Consider the following 27,090-nt stretch of genomic DNA (forward strand, 5'->3'; position numbering starts at 1 on the left):
AATCTGAATAAATGAAATCAAATATTTGTGGATATTTAAGAAGATATACTTTAAATACGAATCGAGCAATCGTAATTCTGCCAATCTGCTATAGGTCCAGGATTAATTTGTCAGATATAGAGGATGCTTACCTACCCTGCCCATATTCTGTATGCAATACCAATCCGCCTCTGACATTCAAGCTAATACAGTTTAAATTAATTGACAATGATTATGCAGCCAAATTATAGGTTATAGGCTTTCCTCACTTGAATATAGGACAAATAAAAAGTGTGAGAAATGAAAATATCCTGGTCCTTCCAAAAATAGTTACCCTTCGCATATTAGTTGATGCTTATAGAGAGCCTTGTTCAGAGTAAAGTTGTGCAAAAAAACTGATCGAATGCATTGCCCGGGGATAAAGATGAAAGTCCCTAACTTATCTTAATGTTGGTCCTTGCACAGTGTTCAATCCATGAATCTTATTGTAAAGCAGAGATTTTAATTTATCACGCCATGCGCGAAACAAATCTTAGAAATCTTAGAATTTGTAAATGCAAATTATGTCCATAATTACTGCTGCTTTATAGGTGATTCCTGCTATGGTACACGTTATAGGTGATTTCTGCTATGGTACACTATCACATGCTAGATGTTAAGAATACTGTTGTACCATCACTCACAGTACTGATACTGGTCCAAATCCTGTGGTAGATAATTATTTGTCCCACCTCAAAAATAAGTAGCTACAAATAACAAATAGTAAGGCGAAAGTGTTGAAAAAATACGTGGATGGAATGTTGATATCTATCCAAAATAAGGCGGGCAAGATCAAATCTAACAAATATTTTCATTTTTACGCCCCCTCAAAAAATAGTCTATGCCCCTCATGATTGGTATGTTGGTAAAAGTAACCTGGTTACAGCTCCATCTACTTTCAAATTTGTGCGCATCTGATACCAATAACTGATCAGCTATTTCCATACCCGACATGACTGGTAACTGTACGAAAGGCCGCGGTTCGTCATATGATTGAGCCGTCGTATTGACTTTCCACTCTTTGGGATAAATAAATAAAAACCCATCAAATTGATATGATAATGGATTGAAAAATCATTCTCAAATTATCTCGGAGCTGATAAAATGATAAAACTACCTTCCAATGAAAAATCTTTCACAAATTTTATGTGCTATTCCACTCAACTACAGAAATAAAAATGAGCCCGAAACTACAGCTGTGAATACGACTCCTATGTCTCTTACAGGAGCCTTGCTGAGATGGTTGCCGATGACGACAACTGTGACATAACAGACGTTAGGAGCGTAAAAGCAATGTGGGAATCGATGGACAATCGCAGGTGATGTCACACCGCACGTTTGTGACATGACAATGCACGTGGTGGCGCACTAACTCAATTAACCAATATGCATTGGACTACACATTGGAATCACAATTAACTCTCTGCTCATTGGCTCCACCTTCTGGATAGCATTTTATAGTTCTGCACAGTTTCAACGCCTGAGTGATTTTTATGCATCATTAGCAGCATGTCACACTTGAGTGATGATGTTACGCTTCATTAAACTTTCATTCTCTGAGTGACTTTTGCACATTCTTGTACTCGGTTATTATTTTCTTTATATTTTATTTTAATTATTACATCATAATTATTTAGTAGTTAGCATCCAATCAGATATCGTTGTGCAATCGACCGTGGTGACCTGCAATTGTGTTATTTTCCCGCTTATTTTGTTTCAACCAAGGAGGTCGCGACCTGATTTCGCCTCCTTTGGATCTTACGCTACGTATATACTTTACCTGCTTAGCTTGTATTAGAAAAATTTTCCTATCTTGTTTGTAAATTTACGCTTTTGCGGCCGAAACGGATATCAGTATAATAAGTTTCAAGTTATTGGTGTTGTTTGACCCACCCGACACGGACTGGTAACTAGATAAGAAGCTGAGCCTATGAATAAGTCGTATTGCCATCTTATGGAAATCCCATCTCTTATTTCGGCACAAAACACACGAATAAAAATTATAAAAAAAATCGTATAGACGAGTATGAATATCTGGAATTCAGCCGTAATTTCGAGTTCTTGAATTCTACATTAAAATATTAAAATGTTCGAAATTGTCATTTCATTTTGAAATGTGGAGCTTTATAGATGATACACATTGATTCGATTATACAGTCTATCAATAGGAGTTTGTGCAGAGCAATGTGTGACAATACCTCATAAAAAATTACCATTGTTTTTACTGACTATCATGAGGTGGTTGCCAATTGTCTGTGGTAATATTTAGACGCATCTCAGGCCAACTTGTTGTCTGCCATAAAATAAGGCGAGTGCTCGCCACGGAACTTATAGTAAAACATGTGCAGCTGATGAGAAGTAGGCGATATAGTTTATCCATCGTTTCAAATGCGTATGTACGGCACATTGCAGAAATAATTTCATTTAAAAATCGTACTCTTTGAGCGAGTCTCACGATCTAACCCAAAAGAATCGATAAAAACAGAGAACAAATTCAACTTTTCGATATTTTGAAATCATTGACTTTTATGCGTTTTCTGGTGAAAATGACCCAATTTAAAATTATTCGATAGTCAAAAACAATATTTCAAATGTGTTTGGAATAATATATTAATATTCTGGTCATCACTGATCTGGGCTGTTACATCAATATCAGCTTACATTATTTTTTTTGGTCAGATGTTTCGACGCGATAGCCCATATCTGCCACACAGACTGGAATAATTTATTTATTCACAACTTAACCAACGGACCAACAATTTTACCTTTTAATAATTTAAATATGAATATTGAAAGTTTCTAATTCAGCAATCGCTTGCGCTTAACGTAGTTAAATGAGTGTGCAAATCAATATATTATGTCATATGTCATATAGTTCCTTCAACCTTTTCTGTGTTACGTCACAAAACGTGAGATATCTTTTTATTGTGATGGAATTATTGTAATTTAGTTGGAATGCATTATTGATTAATAAAGGAATATTGTTACGTGACAACGTTGTCGATGGGAGTTATCGTCTGCAGTTTAATATTAAAATATGAGGTTTTTAATAAGGTTTCTTAGTAGATCGTGGCAGGGAAATCGAATAGCGAGCTAACGTTCTGATGTGTGTTATGGAGGGAATTTTTATATTAAATTTAGTTCTAGCTGTTTTTGAGCTTCAATGTGGCGACTAATCCATGCTTTCGCACTGGTGGGTCAGTATTTATATCGAGTCAAGTTTAATTTATTCGGCCAGTAAAAAAGTCAGTTGTACAACAAAATAGGAAGAAAATAGATAACCAAAAATTTTGACTGGGAAAATGAAGCCTCAAGTGTGCCGTAGTAAAATCTAAGATGACCATCCACGTTGTTAGTCTAAATGTATTTCTGTGGGACTGACCGCTCTATGCTTTGGCTCTGGTGGTAAAACACTGACACTGTAAAACACTGATTAAAACGAAATAAATCTGGTTAAGACATATTGAGAACTGACTCCATAACAAAATTCTAACAAGACTTTATGGACACCCTGTGTATCCGCTAAGTTTCGTCTGACCAATGTCGGACTTCCACCACTTCCATAAATTTGTTGAACAGTTGTATATTTACCTGAGAATTCATATTGGGCCATCAATACGGTCCGCCATGCTTGGTCGGGCTCGCGTCTAAGTTGTCGCCTTAGTGCGCAATCTCTCGCTATTCACCATAGCGCATTTGTTTATTTTTAATATTATTCCTATTGTCTCGTAACTTTATCAAAAAGTTTATTCAACTATGTCATCACAGATATAGCAAACAAATGTAGTATTCGCTAACAATTCAGACACTTCAAAATCATTCAGACCACAGACTAATCGATGAAAGTTGTCGTTTGGATATAGATTTCCTAAATAAAAAGCTAGATATAAAAGTAAGGTCGGCCATCGCGGATAGACAATCTACAATGAGAATTGCTCGGTTTAATGTTAGTAAAGTTGCAACTTCTCATTCATTATAGTTGGACTTCAGTTTAAGAGATAGGAGTATACTATAGTCGGTCATTCCCAAAAGACAGTCTATCAGGGCATTAATTCTATAAAACTGGAGTGAATAGTCCAATGCCAGGTATTGGTAACTTGCTCACTCAAGCTTCAGTTTATGACAACAAATATCGAAGAGTCTATAGCCGGACATTGCGCATAGACGAAATAGAAATCTACCAGGGACTTCAGGCCGCATTAGCATGAAAAGGACTTCTGACTTAAACCCGACAAAACGCCGGCATGCCGCAGTGTGCTTGTATCCACTTAGACATGACGTTTGAGACATTGTATATCAGGGATGAGCAAGGTTTTTGGACCAGGGGCCAAAAATGTTGTCCATCTAGACTGGCAGGCCATGTAAGTGTGACGTAAAAGTTTACATTTTATGAAAAATATTTACAGTGTTACAAAAGCAAAAGTGGAAAAATATAAGCCTCGTGCCAAAACTAAATTTATTCGCAATTTCAACACACTCCTTGAGCCAATTTTTAGCCGAAACATCACAATTTCAATTTAGTTTAGCTGTTGCAGCACCGGGCGGTCCAGATTGAATTACCCAACGGGCCGAATTTGGCCCGCGGGTCGTAGTTTGCCCATGTCAATAATATACGTATAGCCATCCCTCTCCTAACTGGTTGCTACATCGGGTTTCTGTCTTCAGCCACCTTCTATTATGCACTTCCCACAAATGTTAATTTTCGACAAAAAAATTGATTAATGTGCATCAGTGTTTTAAATTAAACCGTGTTTGGGTGCGTATAATGAGTTTTCAATCACGGAAGCAGAAATAAGTTCGGCCCAAGCACGATACGATGATAACATGGAAAGTGTATCTGATGATCGCATGCGTCCTCATTATGATCGAATAACGGAAGCTTTATTCACGAGCTACCATCAAATTGTGACATCATACTTCCCAGACTAGAGTATTTGTTACCGCACAAATACTGTCGCTTCACAGCATACACAATGATATAGCGTACAGATAGACTGAGTAAGCAGATTTTATGGATAAATGGCTGAGAATTTACAGCTAAATATAAGGTAGCGCCCTTTTCAGTGTGATATAGAATGGCAGTATAATGCGATTCACCAGAATGTTATTTCCCAACAATAATTATTGGATTTGAATTTTGTTTGTGACTCTTCTATTAGAATTGTTTTCGGAGGTACTTCATCCCACCACATATTTCTTAATCCAAGGTCAAAATGAATGAGGCGGCAGAATCGAAGCAAATAGGTCAGAAGATTAGCGGTGGAGCATTTCCAGGATAATACTAAATGTCCTTGTTAGATCGTTGCAAACCCATACACTGATTGGAAGCTTCACTCTCTCACACCGAACAATTGGGATATACAGTTGTTACCTTGGCAAATACGATTCATGTATGGTCCAATTTACGTGAGCAAATCTGTAGAGTTAGCGAGAAAGTTTTATTCAGTTCCTGAATCATTGGCTAAAATTAGGCGACTTCAGTTCCAGCCTGATAGCCTCGTATTGCTTTTCAAATTACTACCTAAAGCGTCATTCTCACAATTTTTTGAAGTGATTAGTTTTTTGTGCTCAAAGCTAGGTTTCGATTTCAACTAAAAGCAGAAATATTATTGAACTAGTTACAAGAGTCCGCTGATGCACTAAACCCTATATATAGGTTGTAAGGGTTGACCTGGTATAAAGCACTACATATTAAATAGCTATGAGTGGCCCATACTTGCCCAAGTACATCTCAGTCGCCCCCACTCAACTGTTAAGTGCGCTCTTGAACAGGACACTGTACGATGTTGCACCATAGATTCGCCGAACAATAGAGATAGACGTAAACACACAAAATTGAAATAAGCATAAAGCAATGCGCCCATAAGGCGATAGTGTAGTTACATGGAGGGGCGTCCCTTGTCTTTATGTCATGGAGTAATAACATATTTGTATGTTAAGACGGTACTTTTTATCTTATGATACAATCCGACCCCGCTTACCATGAAGTGCGCTCTTGGACACTGTTGGAACACTCATTGTCCACGTAATAGAGATCAATACGCAACATAACTATATGCTAGCAATCGTTGGATGGTGCCCTCATAAGACCGTAATGAAGTTATACTGAGAGGCGTGTTCAGGTAGTCATTGGCCTCCTATCTCTAAATCGTATTCTGATGTCACGTATCTTTGTGTTATGACATCACTGCGTTGTGTCATATGGTGACGACACATGAGCTAAATGTGATGAAATTATGTTTTATGTACATTCAGGGAAAGGAAATATGATACGGCTCAGTGATAGAATCGTTTTCGCCTTTTAGATTTATTTATGGCATAACGTGGCCCATGGTTGTGTTAAAGTTTCATATCGGCTACACGGAATCGTAGTATAAATCGTTATGCGTTACAATCAGTATACGTGGAGTCGAAGCATATCTTATGTAGCTGCTCTAAAAATCACATCCGTTGTTTATGGAAGAGGCCTTCTAAGTGTCGATGGTACCATTTTCAACTCTTCACTTCATTAAGTCAAATTATACTAATATGACTGTAAATTACGTTTCAATTTGACTAACTATTTTGAATATACATAATTATATCTGGATTATGCTTGACTGACAGACAACCAAGCTTGCTTATTGGGAACTATTCGAAACTTCTATAATACAGGTACTTATCACGATGTCATCATTACGTCATCGCATGCGTCATTTCATTCTATCATTATTTATTTCAATGTTTTGTGTGATTTTATTGCATGGTTCATGTCCAACATCTGATACTTAAGGAAATGCTATATTATTGAAAGCCTGGGAATCTTAACAACACGGTATTGTCTGTCCCATTTATTGCACCCTGGGTGAGGTGATGTAAATGCGGTTTGAACCCTGGATTTTTATCCTCTGATAACATCAAAGTTAGGACTAACTATGTATTCACAAGTTCGAGGACCAAAAGCGAGTTTCTGGACAGATAGCCACAGAAAAAATCTGGAAAGTTCCTACCGTCAGCTCAGAACGTGACAATTTCAGTTCGGCTTCATTACATCGAAAATCTAAACGACCTAGGAATAAGTATAAAACCACATGCAAAGCCAGCAATCACATAAATAGCTATTTCCAATTATATTTCGCCTAATTTATCCCGACACGTTTTTGCGTTCAGCTGCCCACGGCCGTATATGTATCGCATATATATATTTAGCCCTTACTAAATACGGCAGACGAAAATACATGATGCGAGTTTGGCACGGGTCAAAATCTACTTATTACGTCATATTACATGTCTGTCGTCTGTTGATTATGATCGATCAATCGCAATTGAATTCAATCGGTGCCATGAAGCAGATATTAATACGCCATACGCAAATGACTTTTTTGCGCCATTTTGACGTCTTCGAATAAGGCTAACAAGTAGCCACTGTTTTGGGGTCAGAATATTACCGGCTGGGACATTAGTATCCAAGTAAGTACATACACGCTGGGCGAGGTGATTGGCGATCGATTTGGGGTTCGAAATATCAGACATAGTTCGGTCCAACACACTAACCCAATGGGGCGCGCCCTCCGAGGACAACTTTTTGACGTGGCATGAATCTAAAAATAAATAAAAAATATTTGATTGATTTGATCTCCCACGCCTTATTTTGAATATTTGCATTTATTTATTTTGGATATTACGTTCCACGTTTTTTCAGCGCGTTTTTGGAATAAAACCCACATTCGCCTCATTATCTGTTATTTGTAGCTTATTGCTAGCTAGTTTTTTTTGAAGTGGTGCGCGAGACTTGACAAGTTCTAAGAACGGGCGCGGCTTAACAAATTTGAGAACCACTGGGCTAACCATTAGGCCCTAGCACCTACTTTCACGTTTAACATTCATATTTCGTTGATTTTTATTTTCTTGTTTCTAAAATGACACGGAATTAAGTTCGGCTACAATTGTAATTACCGTTTATTCTTGATATATTCGAATATATTCAAGTGCCTAATTTATACGATACAATTTTTGAATTGTATCAGTTGAACTTCCTCAAACGATGCTTTTTGGAGACCTTTTATTCACGTGCTGCAAGACTCTTGAATCATTTATACTTTTTCTATTATTTTCATTTTATTTTTTTCTAGTGTGTCATCTCCCCTCCCCCGAACCTCCCCGATTTCCTCGCAAATCATTTATTCTCAACTTTGATTTCACAGATCTTCAGATCAAGACGAGGAACCGAAACGAAAACCAAAGAAGCAGTCGAACATACAGGTAACAAGGCGTTGATTCCAATTAGCCTATGTTTCGCCGCCTCTTCGGCATTGCTGCTTGAAAATCATTATCGAAAAACGCCAGGTTCAGGGCTAGAAAAAGTTTGTAATTTGTGATATACCGTATTGCTGTCATTTCGCCCTTTATAATAGTTTTATTTCTCGTCAAAAAATTGGATGGCGACAAAACGATCACCTTTTAAAAACCGCTGACTTGACTTGACGAAATTTCTATGCTAAGCCCCAGTTTGTGTAATTCTCCTTCACCAAGTTTTTTCCTGAAGATAATGTCAAAGAGGAAATACTTCTATCATCGTAACATTAGTTGGTCAATATATCGTTATCAGCAAGTTAGCAAGAGTCCCTGCAGCAACTCTATAGCTCGCGACCATTCATTACGTCATTCCATAATTTACGGAAATCTAATATGACGTCAAAGTAGATTTATCACCATATTGTGACGTCATAAATGTTCAATTTTCTAATATACTCTCGCGACCACTCATGGCGTCATTCCATATATTACGGAAATCCAATATGACGTCATAGTGGATTCTTATAATGACGTCATTTTCAATTTTCAAATATACTCCGTTCAAGATAATTCTGGGTTTGCCACTATATATTATTGTTCATAGAGCGCACGAGACCTCACTTCCACAATCAACTTTATTCCAACTTTCTAAATTTTAAAACCCTCTTTTTGACTTGCAGAAAAGAGCTGCAGCTAAAAAGAAAAAAGGTCGAAGATCTATGACGCAACCTGTTACATCGGATGACGTCATAAAAGCAAAAGACATGATGAATGGGAAGTGAGTCGTAAAATACATTACTTTTATATAACGGCGCAATAAGGAAGTTTTAATGTTTATTGTGTGTTAATAATTTATTTGTATTCTCATAATACCAGAACAATTGATATTGACATACTCTGTTGACCCCGTTGTTAAGTCATTATAAAACTTTATTGTACTATGGATCAAACGTAAAATTTATTACTTTACTCGGTATTTCAAAGTATTTAACTGTAAATTCTTTAATAGTATATCGGGAAATCTATTTTTTGAACCCTAGCCGCCTTTATTCTTCCTGGCCTATCGCTGTGGATATCTAGCCTGCAAAGTGCGCTATTAAAGTGAGCTAAACTTTAAGAATGTAAACTAGGTATATTTGAGATTATGGACGAGTTAATATCCGATATCTGCTAACGATGTCTACCCAATATCTCGTATCCATGTTAGGCATAAGACAGAAGTTTATTTTTCTCAACTCTGGCTTCCTAAATCCTTCTTGGCATATCACCGCGGATCTGTAGCTCATAAAGTGCGTTGTTCAAATATTTTTGAATGTGAAGGAAAGACAAGTTTGAATAAGGGCAGGTGCGAGTCAATTTCCGGTTCTGTTAATGTTTCATCGACCATTCGCGACCACATAGGCGGGCTTATTAGGATAGAGCAGCATAACAAGTTACTATTCCCTGCCAATCGCTGGTATTGTGAACACTTCAATGAGTTTCATATTTCGGTGCTCAAATAGCGAACGAGAATAACTAGGAATCTTTAACTATTATGACTCATAGACAATTCAAGTATGAGGCCGCGAGAATTTCTAATGGCTCGTAAGAGGTCGGCTGGCTGTTGTTAGCAGGAATTTTAGAAAAGAAAGGTATGCTTGTCTGCATACCCAACCAAACGTTGGTTCATACAATTTGCCAAAGTACAAACAGACAATAAGCGACGTTTGATATTCACTCGGGAAAGTCTGGGATAATTAAATAAGAACTACATAATAGTAATTCAGTTGTGAGAGACGTAATCAAGCTTGTCAAGTTTTCCAGTGACTTATCATGCAAGGTTCTGGACTGCCAGTTTTTATTCGTTGTTTTAGGAGGGAACTACCTACTCGACGGCCCATCTAACCAAATGTTGGTTTGAAAACAAGAGTTATTCAAAGTGTAATAAAATCATAAGCGATGGTTTGGTATTAGGAACTGATCAAAGCCTCAACTGGGTATTATGTACTCGCGCGTAATCCGCTACCATAATTCTATATCAGCGGTTCTCAAACGGTGGGGCGCACCTTACAAGGGGCGTATAGATAATTTTTTGAGGGGATTTAGGTTTGATATCACTCGCCTTTCTTTTTGAATATTTACATTTTTTTTTTTGGATATTTTTCGTACGTTTCGTCAACGTGCTTTTAATAAAACATACTTTCGCTTTGCTATCTGTCATTTGTTGCTTATTGTTAGCTATAGTTATTTTGATGTGGGGCGCGAGACTTGACAAATTCTAAAAGGGGGCGTGGCTTAAAAGTTTGAGAACCACTGTTCTTTATAGTTTCAGCAACTCTTAGCATTTTAGTGGCCGCTTGTAACTTTGTACAAAGATGAGTCTCTTTTACTCGTGCGTGAATGCGTGTAATTGTCCCATCAATTCAATATAGTTTCTGTGGCTATTAACAGTCTGTAACTTTTCTCATGGATTAGCCCCTTTTACTTTTGAATAAGTGCGCGTAATGCACCACCATATTTCTATATAATTCCAGCTTTTTGGAATGCTGAGGGAAAGTCTCCCTCACTTCTGAATGAGTTCACATGACCTTGCCTTGAGCAAGTTCTCTTTCTCGTATTTATCAACATGCCTGGAAAATTTGGATCGGCCCATGTTTGATGAAGCTTGATCATAAAGTTGTAAAGGCTAATTATTATGTCATAAGTTTATTTTGATTGATGAATAGTTTGCAAGTATTATGTCATAAATCACTTAATTATTGCTTCATAATATTTTGACAACGCTGGCTTGAGGGTTAGCTAAGGATATCGATGTACAGCAAGTATTAGTTGTTGAAACGCTGTTCATGCTTCGTCTAAATTCTCTTTAGTGGAACACCACGTATACGGGCTTGGTTGCTTAGAATGAGATGTCGAGAATTAATAGCGGCCAAAGTGTGTAGTCCCAAAGAGGTTGATCTGTAGTGACATTGGGAAAAAGCTGCTATTTCTAGTTTCCTAGCCTACATTCATTTATCATTTAAATATTCTTATCTTTATCATGGCCACAAGGAATTGAGATTCTGTAGAGGAGAGAGCAAAAAAGCATAGAGATTCTAGTTACTATAGAGAATGTATTCGGCATATTTTTCTCTCGTCTTGATTTGAAATGTTTAAAGTCTGACTTCAATTGCCATTTACTAAGTCGCAATGCACGCCATAGGTGTAATGCTTAATTGGCAATGCGCCACCACTCGGATAAAGGTACATTTCAAGTTCGCTCGCAAATTTGCTCAGAAATGAGTCTTGTTTACTTCCGAATGAGTGTGTATTATGCTCCGCCATGATTCTGTATACTTTTAGTACCTCTCGATTTTCACACGACCGTCCGTAACTTTTCACAGAGAGGAGTCTTATTTGCTTCTGAGTGAGTGCGTGTGACCTCCTTTTGGGCAAATTCTCTTGAAACTAAACTAAATGCCCGTTCTTTCATTTACCAAAACTTGTCTTTGAATTTACTTCAGCAGCTCAAATCAACAAACAGACTTTCCTTCAAATATGGCGATCTTTCATAATTACGTGACGGCGATATTTTCCCCGAACGTCAGTGCTGTCATCGCAATATTTACAATTCTGTACAATTGGTTTGACTGCAAATTCCAATTTTAATCGTACCGTGAGTTTGCCAAGATTTCTCTTTGTTAGATCCCGACCAGCCATGGAAATAGCTAACTAGTTCATCCTGCAAGATATATGGACTTGCATAGTAAATAGAGCCACAGCGCTTACGTGACTATTTTCAATTGCGAACTCATTCAGTATTGTTACGTGTCAATCGGTATTTGCTGACGCGTATTGGGCCGCCGTAATTATGTACAGTTGCAGTAGATTGGGCATTGCATTAGTGCAGGTCACCCCGCTGAGCGATAAATAACCTATACTTCTGAGTGGGTGCGCCATTGTAACTTTGCTCCCAGAGATCAGTTCACTACGCTGTGTGGATGTATTTAGCATTCGAAGAGATTTTTTTTTAAAAGTAACTTCGCTGTCACGTGACCTACGCAACAACCACATAATCGAAGTAAAATTTACATGAATTTTAAGAGCACGATTGATTTGAGTCACTCAATGTTTATTTTGATTTTCCGACAAATTCCTTCAAAATTGCCCGTTTGGCGCTAAAACGCATCGTAGCATTATGATAAAATAAACCGATAACAAAAACCGCATTATTTTCCAATAATGAAATTTCCGATTCAATTATGATGGAGACGAAAAGTCTTTGTTGGTGCTGTGACGAATATAATGATCATAATTATGTCACAATGTTATTTGACAATGAGGCGGGAAAATTGCCGCGAGCGTTTGATTGGCGGATGCATTAACTTTTATTAGTAAATTTAGGTTATTTTAACTGTCATTTTAGGGTAAATCGACCGATTTTTATGGAGAATGTTGTTCTTCGCTGATTCATAAGCGCTGAAAAACTAGGTATTGTTAGTACAATTCAACTCAATCACTCCCGGAAATCATCCAGGCATTACTGGACAGCATAATCTTAAGCTATTGTAAGCCTGTCGGTGCTGTTATTTCTCGCTCTTTTTTTTCTTGAGTTAGATAGAGGTCAGATTTTTTTAAATTAAGTTTTACTTCAGATATGATAGATCTTTAGGTTATGTTGTCGACTTGGCAGAAGTCCTGCAATAGGCCTATGTTTGCATATCATGATTCGTACGCCATCGCATAAGAAAATCACTGAGGCGTGACTAGTCAGAATAACATTAAGGGAAATGTGTAGCTTCAAAGATGAAGGATTGTTATATTTGCGTGTATTGGGAGTCCAAAAATTATTTTTAACGGAGCTTATCGAAATTCGAAAATCGAACATCGGCAATAGGGGTGAAAATATACTATGAAGATGACTCTTTGGTATAAATAGAGCGCCTATGAGGTCCTAAAAAAATTTATGGACACCCTGTATAAGATGCAATATTAAATTCAATATGCCATCTTTTAAATCTTGTTGGCAGGTTTTAAATGATTTCTTTTCGGCTGATTTATCAAATAAAAAATCAAATCACGTCAATTTTTTTCTCCGAAATGTTATAGCTGAACGTAGAATAGAAATATCCTAACGTAAGCAGATAGGCTGCATACGCTCTGCAGTGTGATTACTTCCGACCATTCATAACTCAGCCTCCATATTTCATAGTTTCATTCATTTGTATCAATTCTGGTAGAGGGGGTGTGCCAAAGGAGTTAGTTCAGCGAAATTCAGGACCTTAGTCAAGCAGTAAAGGTGTATTTATAGCAGGTGTGGGCAAGGTTTTTGTACCAGGGGCCAAATATTTTGCCCACCTCGACTGGCGGGCCATATAAGTGTGACGTAAAAAGTTAGGTTTCACGAACATTATTACAACAAGCCTCGTGCCAAAACTAAATTTAATCGCAAATTCAACAACTTGTTTGTGTTATTTTTTAGCTAAAAGATCAAAATTTGATTTTAGTTTGGTTGTGGCAGCATCAGGCGGGCCAGATTAAATTACCCAACGGGCCATAGTCTGCTCATGTCAGATCAATAGAGTTGAGCGATAAAAATTGTTTTTCTGATTCTAGTTATTTGATAAAGAATAATTATTACTTTTTCTTCCTCTCACGCACTGGCGCTCACGAAAAAAGTCCGAACAAGTCTTACCAAAGCAATTCCACTCAATTATGTTCCAAATTAAATCTTGTATTATTCATCTTAGGCACTGACGCTCACGAATAAGAACGCAATATATTACTTATCTCTGGCCCAAACAAAGCTATATACTCGTATCTCGCACAAATTTTGTTCGCGTCAATTAGGCCAGGCTCAACAATATTCCACCCCTGCCTGTACGAACAAACAAACGTGAACGAGAATAAATTCAAAGTTATATATTAATTATTCCTGGCCCAAACAAGACCATTTGATGTTATTCCATATTAATTTTTGTATTATGCACTGGTGCTCATGAATAAGGTCGCATCTCTTATCCCTGGCCCAAAGAAAGCCACCCATTCATACGGAGTTATCAAATCTTTACGCGCTTAAGTTATATAACGCGCATGATTTACGCCATAAGTTTTGCCTGTATCGACCTTTCTAAACCATGAATGAGGACGCAATATATCTCACCTTTGACAAGTTCAATCAGTGATATCTAACCCATCCATATTCGGTCATACATTTTGTTTGTCATAATCAAGCCAAACCGATATCTTCCCCTGTTTCACGCACTGATATTAGTCTAACGATGCAAGTTATGTCTGCGTCGAACCTGGTCCACCGATATTTTTCCACTTGTACACTGACGCCCTATACGATCGCAATATCTCTTATCTTTGGCCCAAACCAGCCCAACCAAAGACACCTATCCGCTTTTCGTTATTCACATCTTTGTTTTGATTCCAAACTGAAGTGGGCGTCGTCCCTGTTGAAGGAGATTTAAACTTCCAGACTTTATTTTGATTTCGTCGGTTGAGTCAGATAAACTAGATTGCTGTGAGGTCGGCGAGAAACAAAGCTGGATAGCTGAGTTTAAATAAGACCACTGTCTGGGGGAAGTCTGAAATCGGACTAACTTCGGACTTGGGCTTCAGCGATCAATGATTTTGTTAGAAATTTGTCCAACAATTCCTGTCTTGTTAAACCCGCAACTAATCTTTTCTTTTGAGTCAATTTAGCTGAGAGACATTTGAATTCAAACTAACACCGGACTTGGGCTTGAGCAGCCAAGAATTTTGTTAACAGTTTTTCTGGCAATTTCGAAGTAATATCCTGTTATTTCACTAATTTTTTGATCCGGTGTCTTGATTTTGTTCATCTCATATGTCAGATTAGGGTTGTTGCTCAATTTTCAAGCTTATCTTAAACTATCTTTAACAGAATAAAAAAATAAAAAAGATAAAATTAGCACAGGCAATTTTGATTCTTTCTCTAAGATTACAAGTCAAAAATGTGCAATGGGACAATAACCGTACAGCTCTCTAGACCAAATATGTGAATAGTTAGTTTTTAAGCACGGGTTGGGTGATGGAGACCATAATTTGAAAAACAGGGGCTTGCGGAACATATTCGTAAAATTATCATTTGTTTATTCAAGTTTTGCTTGACGCGGTTGTGGGTTTCGTCAGTTTTCGGAAAAGTTCAAGGGAGTTTTGTAAATATCTGATTATTTATGACTTCAGTGGTCGAGGTCTGGAGGTCTGTACTACATAAGTGTATATGAGTCGCATCTGACAGGGTGGCAATTTATATAGACTGCCCTAACACTGAATTGTGTCACATTCTATCGGGTTGAATGAATGTGTAGATTAGTTGGCGCTCCAGAAGTGTGTGTACCAATATAGAGGTAACTAATTTTGTTCGCCTACTTTACATCAAGTTGTGTAAAGGGACTGAAACCTATGGGCAGGGGGTATATTCACTTGGCTAACACAGACAGTCCCCGAACTTGTAATAGAATCAGAATAGGGAAAAATCGGAATAAAATTATGGCCTAACCATAACCTGGTACATATACTGCGGGAGTACCGATTATTGTGGTTTAGGTTATAATTCTGTTCCGTCAGTTTGTGAAAAATTGTTTCCTATTATTATGTGCTGAAAGATTTATGAGATTTCCGCGCCCCAGGGTTATTCAGGTAACCGCAGATTCGGCATCTTCGCCATCGAGCTCTGGAACTAATAACTGATAATCATATGCAACATGGGCTGGTAAAAAGATGAAAGGCCATGGTTCGTCATGTGATTATGCCTTCCTATCAGCTTCCTTCTCCGAGTTATATTTAAAAATCCTTGTTATATCTCAGAATAAATATGGAAACTTTATAATTTTCCTAACTTTTCTATTTTGTTTATGTAATCCGCTAATCATTACGTAATGCCCGTGACGTAATCCACCGTCCGTGAAACCCAGAACATATAGTGAAAGGCAACACCGGAGATCAGATTACATCTGTCGTCAGCCTTTTGTTTTGGTTTCCCGATACTGTTAAAAAAACACGTGAAATTATTTTGAGAAAGTGGTCGAGGCCTTTATCCATCTATTTCCATGACAATAATTACGGCACATTGTTTAACAACCTATTAAATTTTAAGGTGCGGTTCTAGAGAATATATCGAGAATGCGGTTTAGTGTGTTGAAATAACAGCCTTGTTTGACATGCGACCGTGGTCAGGTATTTTATCACTTTTGGTTAGGCGCTCGGGGACTTTGGTTTGAGCAGAGTTGTTGGAAACGTATATACAGCTTTTAGTATACCGGTGGTTTATTGCGAACATTCATTACTGCTTACTTTTTCAGTTGAGGCTTCTACAGTTTGTTTTAAGCGAGCTTTAATTAATTAAAACCTGTTTGCAGATGTCAGCATGCACGTGGATTTTTGTAACTCATCTATCATTTTATCAAATATACATCATAATGGCCCCACGCATACACGTCCGACAAATTCCAATCGCGAGTTTAGAAAAAATGCATTAATTTAATCGGGGCCTTGTTTTGAGCGAACTTGTTCGTTTTTGTTGCTGCTAACGCGGCTATGGCGGCTTGCAATCCTACGCAGTAAGGCGCTCCAGAAGTGTGTGTACCAATATGGAGGTGACTAATTTTGTTCGCCTACTTTACATCAAGTTGTATAAAGGGACTGAAACCTATGGGCAGGGGTATATTCACCTGGCTAACATAGACAGTCCCCGAACTCATAATAGAACTAAAGTAAGGTAAATCTAAATAAAATGATGGTCTAGCCCTAACCTGGTAGATATACTACAGGAGTACCCGCAATAATATTTCTACTTTTATTTTGGGGGCGTGATATTTTACTTTCATCGATTGTGGATATATAATAGTACCGAGGCACACGCCTGGTGAATCTCCGAGTCAGTTTTATTATTTACTGTCACAGCCATAAACCCTTTGTGACAAAACAATCGAAGATTGAACATTGGCCAAGCGTGGCCGTACGTGGCTATCCCTTTTTATCACCATGCCATGCTCGATCTAACATAAACCGTACCGTCTGTTTTATGTATCTTAGTCATATATACTTAGTTCCTGGTTTCGGGTCAATGAACAGCAAATAGTCGATTGTTTGCATTTGCTTCAGATAGAGCGGGAATTACGAGAACTGAAACGTTACCATTAGTTGGGGTTACACGAGACCAACTGGATATTATCCTTGCAATATGACTTTACACTGTTGAACCTGTAAGTGTATAGCGTAAGATCGATTTATCAAGAGTGAAGACATTTAGTATAAATGTATTCTTATATTTCTCAGAAAATACTGACACAACTTTCGTTAATACTTTTGCGCTGGTAGACATTTGCGTTTGAGGACGTTGCAGCAGTTCTAAACTGCGGTTATACTTTTGAAAGATGCATGTCGTTTATATGTGTCGTAGGTCAGTGAGGTCTTGAACATGTATCCCGCCCCCGATATATACTGTTTAATTATTACGCAGATAGTGTTACATTTTTGAGGCAAATTAACATACAATAGAGAATCAAAGCGAGTCTGCACACTCTCACACATGTATTTCATAGTTGAATTAGTCAGAGAAATACATTCGTGTTAGTGTGCGAATCTTGCATCACATAGAATTGTGTATAGAATATATATATCGATTTAAGTTTGAAAGTATTGGTTTGGGGAATAAAATTTGTAAAAGTGTGAAAGTGAAAATAGACGCTTAACCATTCACTATAGACCAACAGTTCTCAAACGGCGAAACGCGTGCCACAAGGGGGGCGTAGAGCATTTTTTAAGGGGCGTAAAGCTAATTAAAAGTAAAAATATTTGTTTTGTTTGATCTTGCCCGCCCTGTTTTGGATATTTACATTTCTTTATTTCGGACATTCACGTATTTTCTTTTTTTGCATAAAACATATTTACTATCAGTTGTTTGTAAATTATTGTTAGCTAGTTTTTTTTTTTGAGATTGGGCGCCTTGACAAATTCTAAAAAGGAGGCGCGGCTTGAAAAACTCGACAATCACTGGCATAGACGTTTCAATTCTTTCTATTTGCGGATATACTTTGCCTAGCATTGGTGTAAAACAACAGTCAGTAGTCGAACATTGATATTTTTAGTCGCCGAGGCAGGGAGTTATAAATCCAATTATTATTGTTATTTGCATTGGGATTCGTCTGGCCAGGAATTACGAGAGTCGTAAATCTTTGGAATTTTCCATTCAGAAATATTGTATTCACACTGATCGTGCAATATAGGAACAACTGTTCTAGGACTAGTAAAGAGTGATCTTTGTGAGGCGTTTTTTACATTCCCACTCAAGGCCCTAGACCAGCAGTCATTACTATGCAAAGAGTTACTGTACCACATTTTTATTCAAACAAGGCATCGGACAAGCATTCGTTAATATTTAAGGAGCTACTAGGTTTAGAAATACCGGAAATTGGTCCGACATTTATTACCAATTTATAGGGCTAAGTGAAACCATGGGATTTGAATTCTGGATCTTCAAACTGTAACGCGAATTATTCATGTTCCAGCTTCAGTTCAGCTTCTGTTACAGTGGAATAGAATAAGTAGACAACCACATGATGATAATTTCAGCATTTGCGGGCGTCAGTGCTGCGTGTGACAGCAATTTTATAGGAAAGAACATTGGGAATGTGGCCATAAAGTCCCTTTACAATTTCAATTTTGTTATGAAGTCAGTTCTCAATATACAGGGTGTCCATAAAGTCCCTTTACAATTTCAATTTTGGTATTGAGTCAGTTCTCAATATATCTTGACCAGGTTTGTTGTTTTTTAATCTATTTGTATTTTTACCTCGTTAATACTTCTGTGAGGGCCAAAACACGGTGGTATCGAAAAATTTCCTTTGCAATTTTAAAAAATTTCAAAGACTTTATGGACACCCTATATATACATAAAGAGGCTTCTAAACTATACAATTAGAAAAGTTGAAGCTGTTTTTCCCAATATATCTGTGCCAACTTATTTCTTTCCTCTCCCTTCGATAAATATATATAAACTATTGACTGATGTAACTTGTATGGTCTTATCACATGTTCCTAACAGCTGTATTAAAAAGATTGACGTGTATTACGTGTCATAGTAATATTACACCTGCAACCATTGAAACATAATGACGAGACAAGTCCTGATTGTTCTATCACAATGATGTACAATTATCTCCATTGTTCTTACATAATTAATCCCCTCCTTCTCCTTAGGAGACTCTGTAGTAGTTACGCTTGCCAAGAAAATATATAATCTCAGTTTGTGACAGAAGATGCTACTCTGTTATTGTCCACAGCTGATTTGATGAATATTTTCTTTATTTTTTAATTTGATTCTGTATATCTTGGGTTAGTACAAGTTAGCAAATGGGGCAATACTATTAGGCGGCACTATTCTGTTATAAAAATGCTAAGCAATACAGAATTCCCCATTCCAAAGTGGAGGGCCATGTAAATAGAAGACAAAGAATAATAAATTTGTAAATGAGGACCAATTGAATATTACAGGCATAAGTATTTGTGTAGTTAAAGACATTAGTGAGGGGGTGGCCATTAAGCATGTAGCTTCATAATTCTAAAATTTATATTTTAAAATATAATCATATAGTAGTTGGCAGTTTCTTTGTAGATGATCTACCATTACAGTTTCTTCATTTAAGCTTATTACCATTTAAGTGAGACATAAGGTTACCTGAGGTATGAAATGGAAAAATTCTGGTGCTTGTAATGAAACCATTTGAGGAAAACTCATTTAGACCACTTTCTAGGCTTTTATTAACTTAAACATGACTGCTATACTAAAACAAAAAAAGAACAATTTAGATTTAGATGATGTAGCAATCTAGACGCACGCTAACCAGAACTTTCGCTTTGCCATGCAACTAGCAACATCTTCAGATTGCTCAGCGATAGTGCCATGTTGGCAACATTAGGTGGCGCTAATTCAATTTCATCACAGTATTCCCAAAAAATATTGCTCTAGAAGATAGTGGCCCCTTTCATATCAGTAGCTGTTTGTCTTGTGTCTAGTTCAGAGTGACAGTATGACCAGGAAAGAAATGTTGGCTAATAGTGGTGTTAACCATGTTTCTGCGATATTTTGTCCACGATTTAGTGCTTTTTATTTTAAACTTCAAGCAGAAGTTCAAGAGTTCTGTAAAGTTTTAAGATGTAATTCAAATAGTCTCTCACTGTGTGACAGACCATGCTTGGCATTGCGTAAATTCTAATTGGTTCTATATCAGCTTATTATTTGAAATGAATCAGCCATTACTTTGGCAATTTCGCTCGCTCGGAATCAAATTACTGGATATTAAGACTGTAATGAAAGGATATCAAATTATGTCTTGTGCGTTCCACATTGATGCAAACTAGGCAATTGCAAAATCCTGCTAGACTTTTTGAATGTTATTGCCATTGTTGGGGTGCACAAATGAAAGGGGGTTAGTTAGAGTGAATTAAAATTAAATAAATAGTTTAGAGCAGTGGTTCCCAAACTTTTTGGAGTTGCGACCCACCATTTACTACCACCGCCCTTGGCGACCCATTTAACTTTTTATGACATAACACAGAACACAGCAATGGCTAATCATCGTCAACCTACCGTGTTTCTTCGAAAATAAGACCTGGCCTGAAAATAAGACCTAATTTGAATTTTAAATATGATTTTAATTAAACTCTACCCTTAGAATAAATTTAAAATGTGTGGGAGAGGAAAGGTTCAATGACCTGAGGTAAGGTGAAGATCACACCACTATTCAAGATTGTGTGATGTCCCAATCACAATTATGATATTTGTCACTTGATTTTTTTATAGGAAATAAAAATAAAAACAATGGATTTCGGTTTTTATATAATGTTTATTAAAAAATCTCCTGCTTTTCTACAATGTAATTTTATTTTTCACAAATGAACTCGAAAGACCTCTTCCAAAAAAAAAACATAGTGTTTTTAATCAAAAGAAAATAAATCTAAATCCTGTCTAAATTTTGGGGAAACACGGTAAAGAGTGCTGCACAGTGCTGTACAAAACTGCTATGCATAAAAAAGCCACATGGTCATTTTTTGTGCAGCAAATTTTTGTTCCTTTGAGAAGATAGTAAAAAGTAAACTTTGACAGATTAGAATTTAAATTCAATTTAATTTCTTTTGTTTTTTTGAAGATTTACCTATTCGAGTCGCCACCGATTCTAATAACCATATAATTAATCACAGCTTTCTACATCTTTTCACGACCCACTAAAATTCCTTTTGCGACCCACCAGTGGGTCGTGACCCATAGTTTTGGAACCGCTGATTTAGAGGTTTTACATTGATCTGCAATTATCATAAGTCTTTTTGAAATAATATTATGAATGAATGATATTTAGCAATTTGTAGAGAGTATGTTGTAGGGCTGTACGAAATCGAAAAAGGTTGGGAAACACTGTCCTATACTTCACAGTGTAAGGAGAATATGCCTAACTAGGTATCAAAATTAGATATGCAGCACAGTGTGACATCAATTTATCACGGGTAACAATTAGGCCCGAGATAGAAGCAAACCCGGTGCCCAACTTACGGCCTTACGGGTGTCGATGAGCAAACTCCGTGCTCATATACATTAACACTGCTTTCTTGTTTCTTAAAGTGTCATTAGAACATAGCTTTATTATGGTGACTATTGGATTGTTCTACTCTCATATCCAGAGTATAAAATTGCCATCACAGCCTTTTAACAACTGGTGCATGCTAGTTCAATTTACATGTACCAAAACAATTTCCCAATGTATTTGTGTAATATTAATATTAATCAACTCCTGAATATCAAACTCTCAACGGTCTTGTGCCACTTTGTGCTTTAAAACATTCACAAGCAAAAATTCTGAATACCATTGGAATTTAGCGATTTGTAGAAATAGTGATTGGAATCAAAATAGTTATAGACTTCTGGTGTAGATCACTGTTTAAGGAATATCGGAATAAAACTGTGGCCTAACCCTACCTTGGTACACACACTATGGAAGTCACAGAATATATTGTTACAACGACTTGAACTAAATCTTATTTTTCCAGCACTAAACCTAACTCTGAGGGAGAGGAAGAAGAAGTTTTGAACTTCGTCGACCGATTGAAATTCTTCAACCAACTTTCAAAGAATACTTCCTCACCTAAGTCTAAAGGTAACATTCGTCTGTTTTAATGATCTGTGCAAAGCTCAATGCAGTTGCAAATCCTCTGCCTACAGCCTTGAACGGGCTGTAAGAATATGGGTAGGCAAGGCAAAAATACCCCCTTTTTTTTTAAGTATCAGTTCTTCACGTTTCATATGACTTGTACAGTGCAACCTTTGGAGTGGATGTGTACCTGAATATAGATTCTATTATAAATGTAATTTTGAAAACTCTTATTATGACATCATAAAAAATTTAAATCCAATAAAATATCGATTATTGTCATTGAAATTAAAAATTGTCTTTTTTTGGTCATTTTAGTACGAAGGCGATCTGACACTCAACCGGTCAAATCATCTCAAATCAGCAAAGCTACTGAATTACTGACTGCAAATCAACAAAAGGTAAGAAAATTTTTATATCAGTTGAATTTGGCGTCAATCTTGTTCTCCTTTTCATCCTGTGTATTTATCAAGACAGCTGTTTAGGGAAATCCTTATCTCTGAACTAAAAAAAATTTACTGACCCAGAAGATGCAAGCAGTCACTTATGAGCCAGAGCTGTGTTTATATATAAATATATAAGTTTTGTATAAGTTCGTTTTAAGCAAGATCCTGAGCCAGAGTTGCAGACGGTCATTTATTCATTAGAGTTAGAAAGTTAAAGTGAATATTTTACTGATAGAGGAGTTTCAAGTAAGCACTGACACGCTATGAGCTATGTGGTTTTCTGTACTTTTCTGCAAATGGGGATTCTAATAAGCCTCAGCAAATAACCCAACTTTTCCAACACCTGTTGTTGAATATCATTTGAGCACCCTCTCAAATTTTGATTTAAAATCGATCTTGTTGACATTTTAAACTCAGCAGCCCAGGAAACAAGTACTTTTAACAAAAGCCATTGAATAACAATAGAATTCAGTATGCCTTGTAGTTGACATAAGCAGCCTCTGAGGGTTTATTTTTCACTACATTATCTATAATGTGTTAACTGTTTAATATGACCAACTTTAGAACACATTGAATATTCTATGTTTCAGAATGTATTGTATGTTCTGTTCAATATTTAGAATACATAAAATATTTCCCACTCCAGGAGTGTGTGTACCAATATGGAGATAACTAATTTTGTTCGACTACTTTACATCAAGTTGTATATAGGGACTGAAACCTATGAGCAGGGAGTATATTCACTTGGCTAACACAGACAGTCCCCGAACTTGCAATAGAACCAAAATGGGGAATTTCTGAACAAAATTATGGCCTAAACTTAACCTGGTACACATACTACGGGAGTAGCAAATAGTCTGTGCTTGAAAATATTAGTTCAGTATGTATGTGAAATGGTAAATTATTCAGCCTTTGCCTGTTTGAACCCCTGATTTTTTTTTCTGAATTGGTCGAGCACACTTCCATATAATCTGTGAAGCGCTCTCAAGTACACTCTATGATGTCATATTCATGATTTTGTACAAATCTGACTGGCTTTGAAATTAGAGCCAGCTGTTTGAATGATGCTTTTCTATTGACTTTTGTATTCATATGGAGTTGATCGAGATGATGTAATTATAATTTTTGATATGTTTCTGATAGTAGCTTTATTTAGTTCTCGTATATGGTTGGGTGATTCACGAACTCAAGTGAGCTTCTCATTGATTAAACATCTATGACCCACTTCTTCTTTTCAATAATTAAAATTTAATTTGGACCCATTCATTAAAAGAGGGTTTGTAATTTCTGGTAAGATGGCGGACACCGGAACATAGTATGTTTACCAGATTAGGGTTAGGCCATAATTTTATTCCAATTTTCCATATTTTAGTTCTATTATGAGTTCGGAGACCAGCTAGCTAAGTGACCGTAGTATTTGTACCTAAAATTATGGCCTAACCCATCTTGGTTCATATACATCAAGAATCGAGAGTACCGTTTTTTTTGCGTCTCCTTTCACCTTGGAATCCCCTTTCATTCTCTTTTACAATGTATATGCGCAATGTGTATTTTCAACATTCAAAAGCAATTAACTACTACCAGTAAACACTGATCACTTTTACCCAAAATTTTCATCTAGAACGAGAAATCTACTGAGATCAAATCATTGAAGAAGGTTTCCCCAAACCATTCACCGTTGAAATCACCGACAAAAACATCGAGATCTCCTATTACTAAATCAACCCCAACTCCGATTCTCAGCCCAAAAAGTCCGACTATCGTTCCATCGATACAACGTCTTACTCGTAAATTTTCGATCAGCAGTTCAAGTGACAACGAATCGCTGCTCAGCTCTAGCTCAACTAGCACTGATGATTGTGAACCTGGGAAAAAGAAGCTTTATTTAAGGTTGGCAGACATTTCTTTATATTTAATGGGCGTTGGCTGATTTGCTGCTTCATGCTAAATGTTAGAATCATTTGCTGTGTTGTTTATCACTTTCCGTAGGTTTGCTGTTTTGTATCCTGTTGGAGGGGATTGTCGAACTCTGAAATGTGCTCAGAAATACATTAATATATAACCGTATATGCTGGTTTTACCGCCCGATCTTGATTAAGGGCCCGTTTGAATAGGCGCCCAAGTGTGAACAGAACATAAAAATAAATTATACCTGCCCGATGTAAAAGCTGATTTTTCAGTGGTAGAGAACAATAGGAAATAAGAAGCGCTTTTGTCACAACGATGTTAATTTTTAGGCGCCGGTAGATAACAATCACGCCTCAGGCGTCCAAGTATATAACAGATAGCATTGATTACGTAACACCATGGTTCTCAAACTCAAACAATTTCGTCGTTTTAATATTGATAGGGCATTGCAAAACTTTTCTTCTTGTGCGGATTTGTACCTGCGACGGTAGAAAAAGTTAAAATATTCGTTATTCTCGTTCAAATCATACTTAAGAACTATAAATAACAATATATTAATTGTTGTAGCGATCCAAAATAACAAGCGCCCGTACTTGAAAAAGGGCCGGTTTGAATAGGGGCCCGGTTAGTGAGTTGGTTGATAAAAATATGGGCCCGGGATACAAAACGAGCAAATACGGTAGTTATTTGGAATTCTTTCACTGGTGCACGAGTGTTATCTGGTTTGGCTCATTGTGTCAAGTTTAGGGAACAATTCTGGTGGTTGTGTCTGATTACCCTTGGTCAGCAGTTAATGTAGCGCCCTATCATTAAGGTTTTTTTTTGGATGGGCTCAAGAGGGTTAGCTAATTTGGCCCATGAAAGTGGTTCGAATAACCATTGGTCAGTTAGATATTCTTCTCACATTCAACCTATTTATCTGATATAAATAACTGGTTTAATGTTTTCGAATTAAATATGAATACCAAGACACACTCTTAGGTGCTAATTGTGCGTGTTCACCCCCCCCCAATGCTGATTACCCCACATAGCCTTTCTTATTTATAGGGCTAGAAAATTAATCAAGCTATACGGAAATAAATTCAAGTTTTGTTCGAGAATATTTTTTCATTTTTGTTTTTTTATTACAGTGAAGAATCTACTGCCTCCAGTGTTGACATATCTGTTGACGTTGCTGAGATCAAATCGACGGGTTCGATTCACGAGCGGATGAAACGTCTTCAACAAAACACAACGGAAGAAAAATGGAAGAGGGAAAGTCGGAATTCTGAAATCAAATCAAGCGTCAGTGAACGACTGAATAAGCTGAAGACCAACGATGAGAAGTAAGATAATGGGTTATAGATTTTATTTTTATTTGAAAGGGAGGAAAGCCGATAAGACGGCTTAATCATATGGCAAACCAAAGCCTCTCGTCCGGTTAACAGTCCATGTCGGGTAAAGGATTAGTTAGCCATTTCAGCAAAGAAGACAAGTAAGATGAACACTAGGAGTTGAAAACTCTTCCACCAGACAAAATTAACTGGTCAACTATCATCGATGTCAAAAATGCAGTGTGGAACAAAATCACCTGAATTTAATGTAATAAAAAGGCATTAGTCTTGTCATTTTCCATTACTGATGTATTTTCTGAAACACATTGACTGATAACTGGGTTGCCTGGTTTTAAAATATTGGGCTTAGCTAAGTTGATATCACATAAAAGTCTGAGATTCAAACACCGTGCTCACCCACCACCTCACCCATGGTGCACTAAATTGAGAAGACATTGTCAAACAAAAAAAATTCTAGTTTTCATAAATAAAGTAGCACTTCACATATCATTAGTATGTTGCTCACTGTGTTATTCACTGTACTCACCTTTTCACCACGTCTCCCTCAAATAAAAAAATCAGTAATTAATTTGACAACTAGTAGTAACCTTTGAAGTCAACAACATTACAGATGGAAGAAAAATCCTGCTGCAGCAGATTTTGCTGCTCGTGCTGAGAAGTTGAGCGAGAGGATTGCGAAGATGAAAGAGGATTCGATGACGTGGAAAGATAAATCAGGGAAGCAAAATGATGCAACTCAGTTCACTGTCCAAGCTAAACTGGCTAAAAGAGGTAATTGGAGATGAAACAAAAAAGCATATTGTCTTGTGACCAACGTTCTCTCCAAGCTGCGTGGCCGCTCACCATTCACCATTCACATGGCCTTCTATTCCGCACAACTAAGCAAGCTCTTAGAGGGAACGTTGCTTGTGACATAATATATATAGGGTGTCCATTAAGTCTTATGATTTCTCAAAATTATGACGGGATTTATGGATA

The 27,090-nt window shown here is 37.0% G+C and overlaps 1 protein-coding gene across 3 annotated transcripts in view; it reads left to right on the forward strand.

The window, feature by feature from the left end:
• LOC120329927 (uncharacterized) overlaps nucleotides 1-27,090 on the forward strand; it is a 79,745-nt gene that overhangs the window by 34,564 nt on the left and 18,091 nt on the right. The window contains exons 23-31 of one of the 3 annotated variants that reach the window (XM_078118569.1): nucleotides 1,245-1,337; nucleotides 8,202-8,259; nucleotides 8,973-9,070; nucleotides 22,324-22,430; nucleotides 22,743-22,825; nucleotides 24,492-24,524; nucleotides 24,564-24,760; nucleotides 25,909-26,103; nucleotides 26,723-26,883. In XM_078118569.1, coding sequence (XP_077974695.1) covers nucleotides 1,245-1,337; nucleotides 8,202-8,259; nucleotides 8,973-9,070; nucleotides 22,324-22,430; nucleotides 22,743-22,825; nucleotides 24,492-24,524; nucleotides 24,564-24,760; nucleotides 25,909-26,103; nucleotides 26,723-26,883 — 1,025 coding nt within the window. Of the gene's footprint in view, nucleotides 1-1,244; nucleotides 1,338-8,201; nucleotides 8,260-8,972; nucleotides 9,071-22,323; nucleotides 22,431-22,742; nucleotides 22,826-24,491; nucleotides 24,761-25,908; nucleotides 26,104-26,722; nucleotides 26,884-27,090 lie in introns of all 3 variants that reach the window. The other 2 variants (XM_039396722.2, XM_039396723.2) reach the window with 2 other exon arrangements.

Source organism: Styela clava, chromosome 12 (genome assembly GCF_964204865.1).
Source record: "Styela clava chromosome 12, kaStyClav1.hap1.2, whole genome shotgun sequence".
NCBI classification, from domain to species: Eukaryota; Metazoa; Chordata; class Ascidiacea; order Stolidobranchia; family Styelidae; genus Styela; species Styela clava.